General features: G+C 37.9%; 1 protein-coding gene across 2 annotated transcripts; it reads right to left on the reverse strand.

Moving 5' to 3' along the window:
- Window positions 1-919: 919 nt before the first annotated feature.
- Window positions 920-19,927, reverse strand: MRE11 (MRE11 homolog, double strand break repair nuclease). Of its 2 annotated transcripts, XM_069883396.1 has the most exons (19): window positions 19,893-19,927; window positions 19,247-19,379; window positions 18,222-18,382; window positions 17,507-17,594; window positions 16,485-16,626; window positions 14,902-15,016; window positions 13,635-13,820; window positions 12,982-13,153; window positions 12,345-12,425; window positions 11,690-11,816; window positions 10,471-10,571; window positions 7,878-8,051; window positions 6,652-6,714; window positions 5,485-5,701; window positions 4,488-4,571; window positions 3,457-3,512; window positions 2,926-2,993; window positions 2,460-2,538; window positions 920-1,278 (listed from the first exon to the last, which is right to left on the reverse strand). In XM_069883396.1, exons 1-19 carry the CDS (start codon window positions 19,910-19,912, stop codon window positions 1,228-1,230), a joined length of 2,118 nt encoding a protein of 705 aa, XP_069739497.1. In that variant the 5' UTR covers window positions 19,913-19,927; the 3' UTR covers window positions 920-1,227. The 2 variants fall into 2 exon arrangements, with proteins under 2 accessions (XP_069739497.1, XP_069739498.1); XM_069883397.1 differs by lacking the exon at window positions 19,893-19,927 and having other exon boundaries at window positions 18,222-18,363.
- Window positions 19,928-20,294: the final 367 nt, after the last annotated feature.

Genomic DNA, 20,294 nt, shown 5'->3' on the forward strand with positions numbered 1-20,294 from the left:
TTTTATGGAAGCCCTCAGGAAGCTCAAGGCTTATTTGGGTTCCCTGCTACAGGACATTATGCAGGCAAAGCAACAACAGTCACGTTCAGCAAGAGCCAGAGAACCAAACCGACCAATTCCCTCTCTCTGAAGGAGAAAGTGAAGATGCAAAGGCACGGCTGCAGTTGCCCAACATATTGACATGCTGGCGCATTTGCTGACGGACTCTTCTGGCCTTCACCTTGAGTAGCTCCAATGCTTTAGAACAGCACTTTTGGGGGAGAGGAGTGAACAGAGGCAGAAAGGGGGAAGGAAGAATTAGTCTAGATCTTGGCTTCCTCAACAAAAGGAGTGGTTCTCCCACTGGGAATACAATATTTTATCTTATAAGCCTCAGTTGGAGAATATTTGGAAAATAGCAATGACAGTTTAAGAGTGTTACTGAAGCAGTGGGCTGAGGAAACAGATACTTGGAAAATGTCAGCTAAGAAAAATGTAAAAGGCAATGCCCTGCCCATTACTGGCTCGACAGCTTTACTCTTCCAGCAGCATTCCTGGGTGAAGCTGTAAGGTTCTAGCCCTTACATCTTATTTGCAGGGTAAAAGCTGACACTGCAACTCAATCTGAAGTCTTTGGCAGTTCTTGAATTTCACAGTCGATGGGATTGAATTCTGCTGTGACATTTAATAACAATGCAAGAGTGGGTTTAGTTCTCCTAGTTGAGTTTAAAGTATTAGAACATCTTCTAGTTTCAATAACAAAAACTATATTTTTGGATAAACTAGTACCATTCAGAGTTTTCAACTGTACCCATAGAAAACCGCAAATAATTACAAGTTGCATTATGCTGACCAAGCCCATGTCCATATCCACACTTGCATATTACCACAAATCTACTCCCCTCTGCTAAATTCAAGCACGAGAGATGGAGTTTCCTATAAAAAACAATTGTTATTTATATCATCATCCCAGAAAAAAGTGGGCTTTTACAAGTTTTAGAGAGAACATGCAGTTTCAGGTAGTACTTAAGAACATTAGATACTCCAGTCTAATGCATTCAAGCAATGCAACACCCCAACCAGATTTGGTGCCTCTCAAAAAAAATCCAACCCCAAAAGATTTCACAGAAATGAAAATTGAAGGCAAGTCATCATTTACAGATAAATGTCATAGAGAAAAGCCTTGCAAAATGCTTCCCATTTTCTTCACTAACTTTCATGTTTATCTTCTGTATAGTGAGACAGAAATCACTTTCTTCTTCTTGACGTTGGTGTGCTTTGAAATGGATCAAATTCATCCTGCAATTTGTAAACAGCTATGTGTTACCAGAACTAGCATGCGTTCCAAGTCATAAAAAGTCAAGTCACCTTTAGATTAAACTAGAAAGACTGGTGACATTATTCCATGTTTTCTGACAGACTTGCTTTTGCTGGTTTTGCTATGAAAGAGATTATCCATTGATTTAAAAGTCCAGATTACAAACGTGCAAAGAATAGAAGCTGTGTTTAAGTCAATACGATCAGAACAGCTACTCTGAAATAAGGCAGATGTGACCTAGGAAAAATCACAGAATCACTAGGCTGGAAAGGAGCCCCAGGAATGTTACTGTTATGAGCAGCACACACCTCAATGGAGTTACGCGCACATATATATCACTCATCATCATTTACTGACATTTGTATGAATCAAAAATACTGTTTCTTTTTGCATGTTCAAGTAAACATGTAGTTTTATATTTCATGCACCAGAAGAAGGGACAGCATAGCGAAGAGAGGGACGAGAATTTAACATTTTCTCTGAAGTCGCCAACATCTGACACTAAGGCTGGGATCCTGACCATACCTGACACGCTGCCAGCATGTGAAAACAAAGTGCGCACTGCTTGACAATATAATGTGTGTTCTCTTCAGTGCAAAACTGTGAATAAAGCTCTTGTTCGATCATGGGAGAAAACATTTCCTAGCAGTTCAGATATATACTGAAGAACAGACATCTTACACTTGAAGATCATATTTGAAGGTTTTTTAAAGTGTATTTACATTATTTTCAACAGTAAAACAAAATGCTGCGGAAAACAGCCATTTTTAAATGGCAAAAAAAATTTCCTTTTTACAAGAATGAAATCCATAAACAAGTGAAATGACGTAGGCAAGCACTAGAAGATATTACGATTACTTTCTTCCCTAGGCAAAATAACCTATTACGATTACTTTCTTCCCTAGGCAAAATAACCTATTCCACACATTTCAGGAATGAAATCAACTAAGAGTTGAAGGGAGAAAGGACTGGATAGTTTCCTGAGGTCCATTCTAGCCTCTATTTGTGATGATTATGTATATATTCTAACTAAAGCTGGTTGCAGTAACCTAGCCCTGTTAGTAAAAATAAAAAAATACTCAATTTTACCCTGAAAAGCTTTATTCAAATAACTGCAAAACTATAAGCTATTATTTAATAATAAGACCACTACATGTCATACCTCATCCGACTCAAAATCAACTCCTCTAGATGTTTGGCTTTGTGACCCTCTCTTACTAAGTGAAGATGTTGTTGGCATCCTTGAAACATACAAAAAAAAAAGTTATCACTGTGTTCTCAATTACCAGACATTCCAATAATTTCCCCTTCAACTTAGATCTGGACAGCCAGTACAGAGGTTAAGAATTAACAGAAATACCAGCAAGCTGATCAATTTAAATTCTCAAACTAACATATAAGTTCTAGAAATCTGTCCTAGCTTATCTTAAGTGGTAGTCCAATTTATTCTTATGTATAGAAAGATCATTCACATTAACAGGTAAAAGCTTATATAAATTATTTAAATAGTGTTATGACTTTCCTAATAATCTGTTTTTCCAGGTAGTGGAATAGACCTCTGAACTCTTGCTGATTGCCACTCAGAAATAAGGCAGTCATTATAACATTCATGAAGTAAACATACCGACCTTTGATTTGCTTTGTAAGAAGGAACAATAGAAATGTCTTCCAGATCAGAGTCATCATCTATAATATCCTGAAATAGATATAATTTATAAAGATTTTTCACAGAATTTATACTTAAGGGGACACAGCGCATAACGCTATAGTTCTAGTACTGTAGCCTAGAACCTCCCCCTGACACCAAACTACGTACCCAACTAGTTAAAATATACACTTGTCAAGGCTCCAGTCTAGAACTGTACAATGTGCAAACACAGCACAAGTTTTGCTCTTCAGATCTTTGATCTTGCAGAAACCAACAACACACATGTATATAGACTCTGCATCCTAGATGCTGGTCACAAGCAAAATACGGCCTTTGTTTTCCCCAAACAGACCTTGTACACAAAAAGGGGTAAAAAAAGGTCTGCGAATTAACATTCAGAAACTAAGCTTGGGAACATCTGCCGGTTTAAGCTTATGTTTTGACCATGTATTTTTCAAATTAGAAAACAGCATAAGGCAGCGTAACCTCGCTCATGCAAAATGCTTCTTACCTCAGAGTAAGATTTAGATGAACTCAAGGAGGGCTCACGTTTTGAAGACCTAAAGACTACAATAAAACAGATGTAATATTTTTAAAGTGCTCACGCAGTAAAATGCAAAAAATGTTATATCATTCTTTTTATTTAAGTCCTGACCAGCACACATTTCCTCTGCAACATACTCTGCAAAACAAACAAGAAAAAACCCTCAAACCTAAAATGTAAATTAAGCCTTTACTAGAGGCTGACAATCCAAGGATCTAACCCTGAAAGCAGGCGTTTCCCAGCCTGCCTGAAAAACCTTCTGTAACTCTGGTTAAGAGGAAGAGAAAAACATTACTACAATTGATATTCCTGTATGTCTAACACTTGGTTCACACATTAACACATCTGTTAAAAATTGATTTCTCTACAGAATTCTAGGTCATTTGCTGAGCAATTTAAAATCTAGGTAGTTAGCTGATTAATTTAAAACTTGCTTTAGCTTTTGGTCTTTTTTTCTGGGAGTCACATAAAGATTAATGAATATTATTCTTTAATACTCATATTACCTACACTGTTTCCTCAGAGCCTGTCTCTCTCTAGCAAGGAAGGGCCATCTCATGTATGTAGCTTAAATTGCAGGCAAGTTTCTGTTCCCTTCTAAAATCTGGCATTTCTAAAACTTGCTGCAATGTAAGACTAAATGGATTTGCATTAAAGCTTACTGACTTGTAAACATCAGTCAAGTTTAAACTTTTTATCCGCTGAAGAATATTCTGCATAAAATAGATGCTATCGAGTCACATCCCTTCTCTGCTTATTCCTCAAGGAACTGCATACAGTAAGATGTTCCCTATTTTCATCTGGTCCACAGTTCGACACACTTCATTTTACCCATGACATCAGGATACCTCCCTCCATTTTTATTTCTCTTATCACTTAGTTGTTCTATTTCATTAGAACAAAAGAACCTCTCACAGCTGAACCGGACTAATAGAAATAAAGACCTTGATTACAATCTGAGAGAGCAGATTAGAGTAACAGACAGATCAAAGGCCTACCATCCAAGATAGACATATTCTTGGCAGGCGCAGATACAGGCTTGTAGGTTCTGCTGCTAGTAGCCGACTCTTGGCTAGTGCTTCCTGTAGGGGTAATAAACAACATGCAAATCTGTTAGTGGTTATTTCCCCCCGGCCTCTAATCTATTCATTACTGAGTGGAAAGCCACTTCAAAAGCTACATTCCCCTTCATTTGTTCACTTTCTTCCTTGAATCAAAGCCCTGCTTACATGCAGGAGAACTGCTCTGGGTAAAGTATTCAAAGCTCCACAAACAGCCTCTTAACATGTGCTCCTACTCTGACGGGATCACAACATTGCTGGAACACAACTCACAGAACTAGTTTAAAAGCATTAACCAAATCAGTCCTAAGGTGGCTGCTTTTGTTTCAACTCATCCTGCTCTTACGTCTTTGGGAGGTGTACACCAGAGGAGTATATTGCTGCAAGACCTCATCTTTTATTTTTTTTTTTTTTACTTAAAACAGAAGAACTGTTACCACTGTTAAGTGCACAATCACATATAGCCAAGGAGCTACTTAATTAGTTTTACTTTGAAAACACATACCATTTTCTTAGTCACTAGAAACAATGAAGCCTCTTGTAAATTGTATTAGGATAGAGTTAAGCTGTACCTCCTTTCTACACTGATCACTTGCATTGCCTTTAACTGCAACAAAGGTTCAATGATGTACTTCATTGCACAAATCTTCACAATAATGCATCTTTTAAGAGTTTACTATGTTTCCATAGCTGGGAAGCAAGACATTTTCCTTTTAATCACCCTAATTTAAGTTGTGAAAAAGTCACAACTTAAACCTTGTAAGGTAGTCAATTCCATGTAATATAGTACCAAAATATTTGCAAATGTTTTTTTCCCAGTAGAATTCTTTAAGCAAAAAACTCCCACTTGATGCAAGCATCAGAAGAGAGTCACCTTAGAAAGAAAAAAAAAGGGTCAGTAACTGCAGTACGAAGAATTTCAAGTTTTTCTTACCTCTTCCCCTTCGAGATGAACCTCTTGCTGTTGAATTTTGTCCTCTTGCACCTCTTGCTCTACCTCTTGCCCGACCCCTTCCTCGGGTCAGTGTTGCAGGAAGGCCATCATCTGAATCACCAGAGCCTTTCACCCCCATATCCATGAGCTCTTCATCACTGGAGGCTGCAACAAGAACTGCATCCTCAGATCTGTTGGCTCTGGCCCTGGTCATTGCCTGAACAAAAAATGTTAAAAAAAAAGAAAAAGAATCTTAAATTAAATGCACCATTGTTATACCCTAGTTGTGATCTATAGCTCTAAACCATTGAGGATTAGAAGATCCAAATCCACAGCACTATGGAAGGCAAAGAAGTCTGTCACAAAGAAGGGATAGTACTTGGTCTATTTAATTTAGATGTCTAGTAAATAAAGTAGTTAGCTAAGCTCTGATAACAGAGTGGAGCTACTTAATTTGACACACTATGGAGTTTGGTGAACTGTTCAGGTCATCCCATGCCAGCTATGCACATCTGCTCAGAGGAAGCACTCTGTGGGCTCCATTGACTTGGTCTTCATTGATGACAGTGGATGCTTAAGACAATCAGGTATCTTAGATAGAGGGAAATAATCCCACCCCAGCAGTCCTTTTTCTCAAAAATTTCACTCATCTAACATAGCTTGCAAAGAAAAAGGAACACCACTGCTGTCAGCGGATGGCAATTCTTTTTGGAAAGACACGTGCAATCCAGATACCAATCTCTGGGAGATTCTTAAAACGCTAAGATGGCTAATAGCACCTAGAGGTTTACCAATTATACCAATTTGTTCCAGTTATCTCACTCAGTACAGCCCATCCACATGTCCACTAGTGACAGGATCACAAATCGTTTAAGCTGTCAGATCTCTGAAGGTCACCTGCCTGGTCTAACCTCAGTTCAAAGTAAGAACAACTAAACATTCAGATACACGAATGCGCACGAGACAGACAGATATCAAAAGCCAAACCAAGCAGTGGCTTAGGCATATATTATACCAAGAAAAATTTTAAAAAGACTTACTAATCTTCCCTAGGCAGACAAGCACTTTTTGGCAAGGACAACATTAAAGTATTGCTAACCAGCTTCATTCACATGCAGAATTCACCATTCCATTCTTCAGCCTATGTTCAAAATTCAAAGGAGTTACCTCACGAACTTCCTCATCTTCTTCTTCAGTATTCTTTTTTCTACTCTCCCTGAATTTTCGCACCTGAATAAAAGAAGTTCCCAAAGTAACTCTTCATTTCTTACAATAATCAAATCAGTAAGTGAGAAGTCTTGATCACCGAATTATTATGTCAAGCGCATGTGAGAGGCAAAGAAGAGTGCAAGAATAATCAGTTTGTTTAGAGCCTTCTCATGCTGTTCTCCAGTTTAAGGATCTCACATTCTGTCAATAACTGGAACTACATTCACTGGGGAGAAAATAGCTACGGACATGATGAAAAGTAGGAGACACTATGTTCAAGAGAAGGGAAGTATATGTAATATGACTATAAGGGACAGTGAGCTATGCATAACTGGAAAAGAAGGGGTAGAGATGAAGATGCAAGATAGAAAATGATACTGGGAAGAGACAAACATTGCAATAGATGTATAACTAAGAAAGCTCATCTTGTCAAGAGTGGAAAAAGATATGATGGTTGAGAAGAAAAGAAGATATTAGTCCAAAAGACAAACAAAAACCCCCAAAGTGGCACAGAAAGCCTACAGGCATTGATTGTTTATGGTCTCTTTTAACCCCTTGTGAATTAAAGCAATTAGCAAGAAAACAGGTAGATGCAACCTTCCTCCTTATTCTTTACAAAGCACGCAGTTCAGCTGCAGAAAAACTTGTCATATAATGCTTGAATACAACTGAATACATGGGCTCATGTGGAAGCTCAACAAGTTGAACAGAAGTCTGTTAAGGGTTACTAGGTACACATAAACCAAGTTGGTCTCTGGGGGACCCTGAGCTGCAGGCAGTTAGAAGTTAGTAGAGCACCTGAATGGTAAGTTTCCTTTATGCTTGCCCTGCTCTTGTACTCTTCCATAATCCAATATGAAAAAGCTAAGAGGAGATGTTATCTACCATCTGCCTCACAGCAGAGAGATGTAGTACTATAGATATTAGTGACAGACCACTTCTATGCACGTATGTGCAAATTAAGTGAGAATCAGCACAAGCATACTTAAACCCCATTTGCAATAAAAGCTTTTAAACTATGTACTTAAAACTTCATCACCATATTTATTAATACCAGAAAATGACTAGGGGAGAGTTTTGCATGTGCTCCACACACAGGCAATCTATTAAACCAGATTTAAGCACTGTTTTTCCTACTGTGTATCCTGATGTCTCCTAGGGAATTAACATTAACAGAACATTACCTCCTCGTCTATTTTTTCTTCCTCTGCATCAGTGCGACGCTCCTTAAGAAATCTCTGTGTTTTTTCTAGTTGAAATTTCAGCAATTCTTCTATGGCATCTTTTTCTTCTTTGTCCACGAACTCCTGCACTGCTTCTCCCATTCCTCTTTCAGTTAGAAGTGAAAGCTGTACTTTCTTTATAATTGGGGAAGATATTTTGTTAAGAACCATCTACCATCACAGAAAGCAAGCAATATTCCTGCTGTTTGGCATAAATATAATGTTAAGGTTGTTCCAAACCTAGTAACATGCGCTGAAGATTTCAGAGAAAAGCACAGCAATAAAGCAAACATTACTTTTCATTATACAGTTACACCTCTCTTGCTACAGCACTAGTCATTTCCAAAATGAATTGCCTGAAATATGTTGCTGAGAAAAAAGGTTAAATTGTATTCTTTCCTAGTTCCCCTCACTATTTTAAACTGAAGATCAACTTGCAGAGACAAAAAAAAAAAAAGCTATTAAAACCAGGCTCTGAATTACTACAGATGCTACGTCACTTAGTTTTACTGTAAAATTTGAACATTAAAAACCAGCAGTTACAGAGCAGGGCTAATTATTACTATGAAGTATTAAGAACTAGTAAGCAGAAATCTACTCTATTGAAATGCAATTCTGCAAATGCAAATAGATCTCTTGTTCATCAAACAGACAATTTTCATCGAAATATTCTAATTAGTAAAAGTAGTAGATGCTACTGGCAGTCTTCTGCAGCTGTTCTCTTCTCTGCCTATTTCCCACTACAGTAAGAAGAACCAGTCTGAGAATGAAATCCTCATATGGACAGTAATGTTTAAATAGCAGCTTCCTTCGTCTGTAAACTACAGCACAGATAATTCTTTGGTAATAAGCATTATATATGCTATATTAATATGCTTATTAATGACTTCTGCTCCTTCCAGGTGTCCTTCAGAAATTGCTTTGAGATTGCATCAGAAGTGTAAAACCTTCCCAGAAACAATGATGTGTAGAGGAATAAATTTTACAGCTATTATAAGATGTTTACAAAAAAAATAAAATGAGCATCTCCAAAGAGTGACTGACTGTTCTGATGCAGAACATTCATGTTGACTTTCAGCAATTAAACTTTCTGCCAGAGGAAAAAGAATACAAAACCCAACAAAATCTTGCTAATAAGTCAAAAAGCAGGGACTTTAATTACCAGGCCTTGGTTTACCAGCAACACTGGAACTGAAGAGAGTGGTACTTGTTTGTTAGACATTTTTGGCCTAACATTTTTTTGGATAACCAACCACAGCCCTGTGTCACCTCAGGGTTCAAGGTCACTTTTGTCTCCCTCTTCAGACAAAACCAGGTGCCTAGCAAAGCCTGAAGCAGAAGCTATCTTAACACAGTTTTTAAAATCACTACCATAATTTTGGGCACAATATCCATTTCCCTTCACTTTCTTTCATCATCAGTATAAACTCAAAACATATCACCCCCCTACTGCAATCCTTCCCAGAACATCAACAGATTATTTCAAGTCTTTACAGATGTTGAGCTGCTGAAGCAGGCCTCAAATGCAGGAACTAGTAACTGAGCTGTTTATACAAGAACACACAAATAAGTTGGGAAGAAAGTGAAAGGGGGCAATTTTGCAGAAAAAGGGAGGAAAGGATTTGAAGCAAAATTTACTTTTCACGGTACGCTACAATGTCCTGTCTTTGACACTGTTACCCCCTCCCCTTAGGGGCAGCACACATTTGAAGAAGTATCTACTTCTGACCTAGTCACCCTGGGTCCCCTATAATATTCAGAAGGCAAATAGCCCTTCCAGGGCATATTTTACGCCACCCTAATACTGACACCAAGCGTGTGCCTAAGGTTAGGTAAGATGATATAATATGGGGGATCTCTACCTCGGGAATCCTTGCTCTAGCGGCTTTCTGTAAAGCATGTTCTGCAGTAGCTCCTGGAAGTTATGCTTGATTATCAAGATCAGGCATTTGGGCATCTCACACACTGCTTATTAATTTTCAGCTCTGAGATGTTAATGCTCTGGTGTTGGGAAGGGGAAATAAATCAGGTTTAATGAAAGGATGGGGAGAAAACAAACTATTGGAGGGCTCTTTCTTCTCCCTGCTCTGCTTTAAATATGATGTGGAATTGCACTATGTCTGAGGACACCAATATTGTGCAAAGCAACAAGTTGCTCCAATTCAGTTGGTAACAGTAAATGGTACAGTCTCGCATTGACCCCACGGTAAATTAGGGTAGCTTCTCAGTCAGAGTGTGCTGCCTCACGTTTTCCTCCTGATAAGAAAATGACACATCATTTAGTACAGGGCAGACACTTCAAGCTTACAGGAAGGGCTATAATGCTCTCAAACCAGCATGAGTTCACACACCCTTTACAACAGTTACTTGTTAACCTAAGACAGGTACTTCATACAGGAATTCACATACAGTTATATAGGAAACAAATTCACTTCTTGAGGAACATCTTTTCAGGGCACACTATCTCCATTAGAAAGAAAAAAAAAAAGAAAAAAAGATGAAAATTATATATTCCATTAAAGAAACAAAAAACCCCACAGAAGTAGAAAGGTACCTTCTCTGCTGTCTGAAAATATTGCTTTACAAGGTCTTCTACTCTCAGTGTCGTCCCCTCAGAGGGTCTGCTAACCAGTTTTCCAAAATTAAGATCATTCTCTAGAACAGAAAAGCACAGTGTACTGTCATTCACATTTGCAGCTTTTAATTAGCACCATCCCACTGACAGTAATAGGGAAAAAAGATTAATATAGGCCTGTTAAGGGCTGTGGTCCCTTTTCCATGTAAAGGTTTGCTGTCCTAGTAGATTGTATTGTCTGGAGACACAGGTAAACATAATGGATGCAATAATCATACAAGACAACTCCACCTCTAGTAGATTCAAAGCATTCTTCTAACTATCAAATGTCTGGAATTAATATACATTGAACACTACATCCTGAAGGCTATTATAATTGAACTCTAGAAGATCACAAATGGAGGAAAATCAAAGGATCTATCAAAGCACAAGCATTTTTTTTTTTTTTTATAAGTAACTCTGTTACTAGAGAAGAAATTCTCCGCCGAAGCACACTGACTGATTTTCAGTAGAAAATGTTCATAGCTCATTAAAGCTGCCTCCCATTCTTGGGCAGCAAGGCAGGGAGGACAGAAGAATAAAAGGGATAATCAACTGACCTTACCATGTACCACACAAAGTATTATAAAACGACAGCAGGCTGCTTCTAGAAATTTGCCAGCACAGAACAGCTTTGTTAGCCTTGTTATATAAGCAGCTGGGACAAAATAAACAATAACAACTTGTGAACTTAAGAACTTTTAGCATCACCTGCACTGAACCACAGCATTATGTGCATTAGGTGCACACGTACTGAAAATTTGACTGTTTTATGAGCCACTTCCCTTGCATTAGAGGGTATCTAATAAAGTAGTACAAAGAACCATAGTATTCTTTTTACATTCCCTTCCTAAACCAGAGATCTGGTATGGGGCTATAGGTATTACTACAAGCAACTTGGTAAGGTTTAAGGCCAAAATAACCACAATTATTTACAAATAACTGTCAGAAAAAGCTGTGATGAATATCAGAATTGTTGACAAATCCAGAAATAGAACAGAAATACTTGTGCAATATTTACACTTAAATGCAACCATGCATCTTCACTCCTATAGCACATTAAATGGTAGACAGCAAACCTTTACAACTGATGGGTAACAAAACAAAGGGAGAAAAATGAAAACAAAAGCAAGTCAATGATCCCCTCCTTTATAATTACCATTTTTCTCTCTTTGTTCACGATGCCTAAAAAAGTGTATGATGTCTTTTGGGTTAGCCACCCTATCCATGTACTTCTGGCTGAAACGATGAACACTGAATGGTTCGAAACCACCTGTATAATCAACCTAAGAGAGGAAAGGAAAAGTTCATATACAAACCCAACAAAAATAGAGAAGCCACACAAATCAAGATGAGTTTGCTATGCTTCGAAGAAAAACTGAAGTAAAAATTAAGTCAATCTAAAATTAATGATTCACCATACTATGCAAAACAATTAATAGCTAATAATAACTATTAATATTATGAACAGAATAACTAATAACAGCCCAGATTCATAACTGATCCTGAATTTGTTTCACTTACTAGGTTCGGAACAAAAACAGGACAATATGACTTAAAAAACCCCTTCTCTGTAAATAGTCACTTTTCATCCCCTTACTCAGACCAGCAGTGACCACTCATGACCTCAGCCCACTTATGACCAATTTCAGCCTTTACTAGTTACACCACAGGTAAACAGAAGCTTGGTATGAAGGTGATTTATTACTTGCCTGTACACAGTAAGAAACTAAGTATTGAAGTATGACTTTGCTTTAAATCTTTTCACAGTGACCTTTCAAAAAAACCTCAATCCATACTGAACAATTTCTTACCCGTAGTCTTATGAGAGGCTTCTGTGGCTGGCGTGGGTTTCCCAAGCGTTCCCTCTCTGCATTGTCCAGCATCAATTCAACCTATGAAGCAGAATCAGAAATTCAGTTCCACTTTATTCTCTCACAGATGCCTGAACCCTTCAAGTATAACTTAAAACACAACCAGCTGCGGGGGGGGGGGGGGTGGCGCTATAAAAATAATCCTTTGCTATATTTCTAAATTCAGGCAAAAGCAGGAAGAGATTTCTACAGATGCAAGAACTAAAAGCAATTAATAAATCTGCTCAGTTTCTTCTACCACTTAAAACTGCACTGTCCAGCTCCTAGGGTTTAGGTGCATGCATTTATGCTGGTTCCAAAGTGTACATCCAACACCATCCCACTGTTAGGCAGGAGTTCTTGTACAAAGATGATATGGACCCCCATAAAGCAGTTCCAGCCTTCTTTAATAGGTGATGCCAGTCAAAACTGAAGTGAATGTCATGGAATCAGCTTCCTATGGAAACACTGCCTAAGCCCATCTCAAATAACATGGGGCAAGATGCAAGATTTTTCATCTTTCAGTCTCAAAACCAGTCACAGATCCCATTCCCTATCTGTACACTGCTATCCATCTACCATTTGCATTACAGGTTACCTTTTCCATGCAGAATGCTTGTATTGCCTGAGTTACTTTAGGATTGTCAGGATTAAAAAGATCTGGATGATCAGCTAGAACAATATCCTCCATGTGGAAAGGTCGTACTGTCTCTAGAGCAATCTTCTGCATTTTCATTTTTTTCCCTTTAACATGCAGCAAACCGATGTGTCTAAAAGCAAAAAGGCGACTCACTAGAAGGTAAACTTCAGAGTTGCACTATAAAGTTTTTTTTAAAATTCTCGGTTACTTTTCAGGGTCAAAAGTTAAAAAGCTATAGGAAATCCTTGGATCTGTGCACTTCAGGGTTTGCCCCACCAAACTTCAGTTCTATTATATTTAGATTGTGCTCGTTCCATATACAAGCACATGTACGCAGTTCCTTGTACTCCAGTTTACTGGGGTGTAACTCCTCTTAGATTACTTCCATTTGCTTCAAGTGTTAGGTTTACAAATATTAAGTTTAATCTTAAGTAAAGCAGAAGTTATTGTAGGCACTGATTCCATCTACTTTATTTGTTTGTCACGCTCAGAAGCTAACCCACACTGTAAAATAAGTCCCTTCAAGCTTAATAGAAGTATTTTTCCTTTTTCAACAAAACAAGAGATATAAGACAAGGAATAAACAAGAACAAAAAGAAAATATCACACACTTCTTCACAGCTTCTCCCGGGGACAGAGATGTTACCACAGAACTTCCTGGCTGAGAAACATAGAAACGTTGCTGTTCATTTTGGGATGGAGCTATTTTGCACTCATGTTCGTGACCCCATACAACAAGATTAATAAAATCATCTAAAAACTGCTCTGGAATGTAGTTGGTAGCTCCATGTTTACTCCTGTTCAAGAAAACAGAAAAATCATTAGAATGTGGACAGTCATGGGTGGGCAAGGGTGGAAGTGAAGGAGGAGAAAAACACCAGTGATAGAGAAACTTCAGCAAAAATACCTGACAGACATTTCATATCAGGCACTCTACAAGTTTATTCCCTATGCAGTTGTTTCAAGTGTTTGGTTAAACAAAAGAGCAACATAAACAGCTCATTTTTTATGTTCCCCTCCTTTTATTTGGATCTCCCTTTTCTTCTTACTTGGCTTACAAGACTCTAGGGTTTCATCCACAAAAATGCTTTCACAGCACCTCATGGCCTATTTTTTGTTGGGTTTCTTCTTGGTTGGTTGCGTTTGGGTTTTTTTGTTTGTTTGTTGTTTTGTTTGTTTTTTTAATGGTGGGGTACAACTCATTAAATTAAGCAGACATAGGATGTACTACCCTCATCCCTTTCCAGAAGGCAGAGGAGATGGAGAAGGAGTGAGCTCCTTCAGCCTACTGGACAGAGATCAGTACACAGGATTACCTGAGCTGTATTTGCCTACTTCTGCCTCAACATTACTTGCACACGAGGACTGCAGTCTTATTCAGGAAAAATTACATGAAAGGATTTGGAAAAGAACTCTGCCTGTTCCAGCTACCACTGCTGGAAGAAGTGTGTAGGCAGAAAGAATACATGCTACCTATGCTCTAGTCAAGAGACACTGCAGAGCATAGCAGTGCAAGTGAAGACGCAGTATTTGTCATATTATGGTTCAAACAAGGATATAAAACAGAAGTTTAATGCTCTTTATGCTCTAACAAGCAGACAAGACTTAGTTATATGCATATTACGCTACAAATGCTCCACTGCCCTTAACTATTAGAGTTTAGGAAGAGATTTCCCAACTCATTTATTTCAACTCTCCTCCTTTGTGATTCTTCTGTAAGAAGAGCTGTAGAACAATGCTTTAATTTGAGAAAATCTTAAAGACCTACTCACAAGAAGTACCAACCAGCATAGCTGGCTTTCTCACCTACATTTTTCAAGGTAGTTTAATGAAGCAACAGATAAGCATAAAAGCCACTAATTTTTTCAATACTGTTACCTATTTTGATGAATCACAAACAAGTTAAACCAACTATCCTCATCTTCCTTTGGTCTCAGCATGGTTACTTGTTTATTGACAAACATACGATATAATCTCTCATCTGGAATAGCTCCTGGAATAGACAAAACAAAAACATTAAAACATTTTTGTATGGTAAAACAGGTCTTTATGTTAAAGTATTTTTATGAGCATGAAGAACAACTTTCTGGCAAGATGAGATCTTCATTTTCGTGACCTAAAAGGTCTGAGGCATGATATAAATTTGCACAGATCTAAGTATAAATTGGCTATTTTTCTAGATAGGCTTCTTAAAATAAGACATTTTAACATGAAATCTACCTGTTAAAAGCAGTTTCATTAACTACATCTGGTCTGAGACCTCCTGTCCTGTTCTCTGCCAAGCAACTGACTATGGGCAGAATAAATAAAAATATGATAAGTATTTTGTTTCTAGTTAACAGAGCAAGAAGTACATTTTCTTGTAAGGTGGAGTCTAAAACCAGATAATACTGGGTAGAGATGGAGTTCTTAAGCATTCTTCGAAATGCTCTACAAAGCAAGAAATAAACCAAGAATTCTGCACAGTTTGTGCTTTCCCACACAGAAGGAAAAAGCCTCCTGTACTTCCAAATTCTTTGCCATGTATTATTTCCTGGATGTTTTTAACAAGCGAAAAAAACCCAACCATCTAAACCATCCATACCCAGGGTTCATGATGCATTTAAATGAAATCTCATGTGGAGTTCACACATTTTACTTAAGTGCATTCTAAATCAGAGAAAGCCAAGAAGGGATATAATCCTGGCAGAAGCTCAAAGAAATACCTCACGAGTATTTTCATGCAGTAACACCTGTACTTTATAAAGTTGTCGCACTTCCCAGTAACAATTTTGGGTACTAAAAATTAATGAAAACTCTTTCAATGAAAACTTTTATATTTTGGTATTAGAGCCCTCCCTATTAAAATCTAGCAAGCTTTTGAAGTTCTCATTAAATGCATGGAATAGTGGCCAACTACAAAGTTAACATCTAGCTATAAAAGTTGCTTGGAAATAAGTATTTAAGCACACATGACCGGACATAAGGAGAAAAAAAATAAGGCTACCTGTGACAGATGTTACTTATGAACCATTTCAGACAGACATGCCAGACATTAGGTTTCTACTCAGACAGTTTATGTTGTTAAATACACCCAAAAATGGCACATGAGCATACAGTGTTTACATTTTACCAAAACAGAAGAAACTAAGCTTAATAGGCAACAGGGAAAATTTTAAACTGTGACTGCCCTAACTCAATACTTAGGTAGGGAGGATTTAAGACCAATAAAATTATAGAAATCAAGTTATTGAAGGATCTCTTTTAAAAATAAAAAAAAGCAAAGAAAAAAACTCGGTCAGTCAGCGACAACACAGCAGGAAGAGAAACCTGACACTGTCACAGAACTGACATGCTCTAATTTAAAATTACTTAGACCTTCATGTTTGTTGCAGCACTACGTGCTTGTTCCAACTTAATTTAGACCTATTGAGCTTTAGTACAAGAACAGCTTAGCCGCAGTCTGGCAGACTAATACTTACCCAAGCCATATAGAGCAATTTTCGTTCTACCCTTACGCAATAAAATGGGACTAATATCTATTTTCTCCACAGAAGCTGAACGTCCAAAGTGATTCAACAATCCCGCACAACTTAAAATATCCAATGCACATAGTGCATCTGCCTGTAGAAAACATTAGGAAACAAATACAAAATCTATGAACAGAAGATTTAGTCTTTAAAGTCTACGTGAAACAGTCTCTAAAGGGCAGAGAGAATATCTTTCCTTAAGTAACTTCCACAGCTGAAAAAACGACCACATATCTGGGTTTTGGTTTTAGTACTGATGGGTACAGAAGCAAATCCCTTTTCCTTACAAGTCTTGTTTCATTTGAATGAAATTAAATTAAACATTAAATCATTCTGAAAAAACCCAAACAAACCCAAATAGCCAAATCTCTACGCTACTACAGAAAGTAGGCACTGGAACCTATCAGGCACTCGGAGAGGTTTCCCAGGGATGGTGACTCCACCACTTCTCTGGAGGTGCTTAAAAGATGGGTAGATGGGGTACTTGGGGATATGGTTTAGTATGGTACAGATATGGTACAGTTGGACCTGATGATCTCAAAGGTCTTTTCAACTAAACGATTCTACGATGCTATGAAAATTATCTGGTTAAGCTAACTATTTCTTTCTTTAAAAACAAAACAAAACACTCTGTCTCTACTGACAGAATCTCTTTTAGAAACTTTCTGAAAGTCTCCCATTTCTTGGCATGAAATGTGGTTCTGTTCTCAGTGACAGAAATCTATATACATTAAGAATTTAAACATAGTTCAATGAGATCCCTTAACTTCTTTTTATTCACTTTTTTATATCACACTTAGCTTGTTGTCACTAATTAAAAGACTTCCTAAAAAGATACACAAAACATTTATGTGAAGAGTGGAGCAACTGACTAAAATTAGCTTATTCTCCAAGAACTGTATTGCTATACAAGTCTATTACTGTAATATTATTTTTGTAATGTAAGAGTATAGTACGATTATAATAATAATTACCCCTGTGGGATCATCATGATTGCCATGTATACTAAAAATTGGAATAGAAATGTTGAGATTTCTATCCTGATAATTCACCCACGGAAACCTGAACAAGAAGAGGGAAAAAAAAGTCAAACTGTATCTGCAAATTTGTGGGTAAGTCCCAATATTCTCTTCAAATTAATGTCATCACAAATACATCATGACAGCAGCTTGAAAAAGTACTACATGGCTATGAATAAGCTTAAGCTGCACAGGACGAGAAGATTCTTACACATGGACTGGAATGGCACTTCCCCAGGGAACCAGGTAACAAGACCTCACTTTTTACAACAAGCCTATGAAAAGAACTGTACAATGCATTGTGTGGATCATGCAAGAGCAATGGACTGGGCTGTGCAACCTTTGTTTACACACAAATAACTCTGCTGATTTTAGCACAACAATTCATGTAAATTGGTTACTTGCATTGTACTTCCAGGACAGAAACTACATATTACATAAACATATCAATGTCACAACACATTCAGAAGTTTCTAAAAAAATTGTGTGCATTCTGTTATAGACTTAGATTACAAAAGACAACAGGTGAAGTCATCTTGTAAGCTGCCCTACACAAACAGGCCTAAAACTTCAAGGTTCAGTCACAGAGGACGCAAGTCATAAAGATGACAACACATTCAGCTAATACACAAACCAAACCTTACACCATAACTTATAGGAAAAGACTTACTTGCTATAATGGAAGTTAACTGCCTGATCACTCAAAATTTCGAATTGAACAGGACGATCACCCATGCAGTATTTTCTTAGTGACTCCAAACAGGAGTGCACTGTTTTTCTGGAAGGCTTGTTTTCATGAAAAAGGTCCCCACCTAATAAAACAAAGTCCACCTGTATGTAACAAAAAGCTCTATTATTTTAATACAACATTTTGTATTACCTTGAAAGACTTTTAAACAAATTGATTCATATTATTTTTTCTAAGGAGTTCCACATATCTCATCATATCTGGACTTCTGGGTAAAACAAGTTGGTAGTTGCAAAAAACGGTATTTAATTTCCTCATAAAACAAACATTAACCAAATTATTGATTTAAACAAAAACAAATCCCAAAGGATCAATATATGAAGACTTGTAGGAGTAACAACTGATAACGTTGAAAAATATTTTAATAGGGGCCTCCAGACTGGCTCATGAACATTTTCTTTGCCAGGCATCTTTTCACTGCAGTGCTACCTAGTGGGAAGGAACGAGTAGCTACCTCCGCATTACTTTGAGAAGATATTAGTTTCAGTTTCTACATAAATTTAGGTTTTGAAAAAGCATTAGGAAAAAGAAATTATCACAATTACAAATATTTGCCTAAGAAGCACTCAAACCCAGAAACACTTCAAAAGCCTCTACCTTTTTTTTTTTCCTACTTCCTGAGATGCCTGAAAACTTTGCCTCACTCTCCGCAATTATTTTCCCTTCTTGCAGTGATAAAACCTCCCTAAATACCTCTGGAACTGGCACGGGCACACTGAAAACACTGTTACTGCAACCGAAGTCATAATCTACTAAGAACACTCTCAAAAAGGAACAAGCATTTCTTTTACTAAAACAGAAACATAACTGGCTGCAATGAATAGTTTAGTAATTGAATTTAATTCGACATTGCTAAAGAGTGCACAAGGACTAAACTTTATAGCTTCCAGCAGGTTAGAATATTTTCCACAGTCTCACTCTCTCACTTTCCAAACAGCAGTACCTACTTCATTTTTTTGAGCATGGTCCAGAATTTCATCAAAAGTTACGAACGTGTCATTTCCACGCACTGGATCCTTCTCCAAATAGCCAAGATGAATATCAGTAGCAATAAGTATTTTAAAGGTATCATCATCATCCCTGAATAAAACAGGAAAATTTATGTTAGGAGTGCAACATACTTAAGAATTTCAAGAGACTTTATCAAGATAAAGCTGTTCTGCCCAAAGCCATTAAATACAGCTGAGATTTGCAATGGAATTCCATACAAGTATCATTCGCTTAACATTCTCGAAACCTTTCACTACTTGTGTTGGAAACAGCACTTCACCAAACCAATCAATCTGAAAATTAGATTATCCCAATCGGTTTGCTCTAGCAAAGGGCTGCAGGCATCTCTCTGAAGTATTTAAGGGAAACCTGAAGAATTCTTTGTATGTTTTCTGCCTTAAAAAAAACCTGGGTGAATAAACATTCAATTTCTCCGTTTGCACTGGTAACTACATACTTACAAGAACAAGCATGAGGATCATAAAAATCGAAAGGGAAACACAAATGCTGATCCGAGTTCTTCGTAACTCATTCCCAACACCCAAGACTCACTGTCTGATATGACAGAACAGCCATGCAGAGCAGTAAACACCAGGAGCTTACTGTGAGTTGATGGTACTCATCTTTGCGCCAAAACTCCTCAGGGAACGGCTTCGGACACAGCTCAGTCCCTCAGGTCACTGCCTGTCCTCATGGACGCGATGCAAAGCCTGAGACACGAATGAAAAGAAGCTAAATCGTCAGTTACCAGGACTTTCACCGCAGACTACTCCTCGCAGAACACCTCAAGGGAAGAGCTGTGCTTGGTTTAACCTTTCACTACTGCTGCTGGACCTCTCACACCGGCACGGGGACCATCATACCACCCACTGGACATCCCCCCTCACAATGCGGGGACACAACCCAACCCAACCCAACCCAACCCGCCCCCGTGCCGGGGTCTCCCTCAGGCCGAGCCAGGCCGGGCCGGGCCGCCATGGCGCTCACCGCCGCGCGCCGTTTCCA

Source organism: Phaenicophaeus curvirostris, chromosome 1 (genome assembly GCF_032191515.1).
Source record: "Phaenicophaeus curvirostris isolate KB17595 chromosome 1, BPBGC_Pcur_1.0, whole genome shotgun sequence".
Classification (NCBI taxonomy): Eukaryota; Metazoa; Chordata; class Aves; order Cuculiformes; family Cuculidae; genus Phaenicophaeus; species Phaenicophaeus curvirostris.

Coding starts and splice junctions, on each gene's coding strand:
- MRE11 (XM_069883396.1), bottom strand. CDS start 19,912: ATGAGTACCATCAACTCACA. Junction 16,627..17,506: donor ATCATGATGATCCCACAGGG/GTAATTATTATT, acceptor TGTTTTCTACAG/GCAGATGCACTATGTGCATT. Junction 6,715..7,877: donor AAGAAAAAATAGACGAGGAG/GTAATGTTCTGT, acceptor TCTTTTATTCAG/GTGCGAAAATTCAGGGAGAG.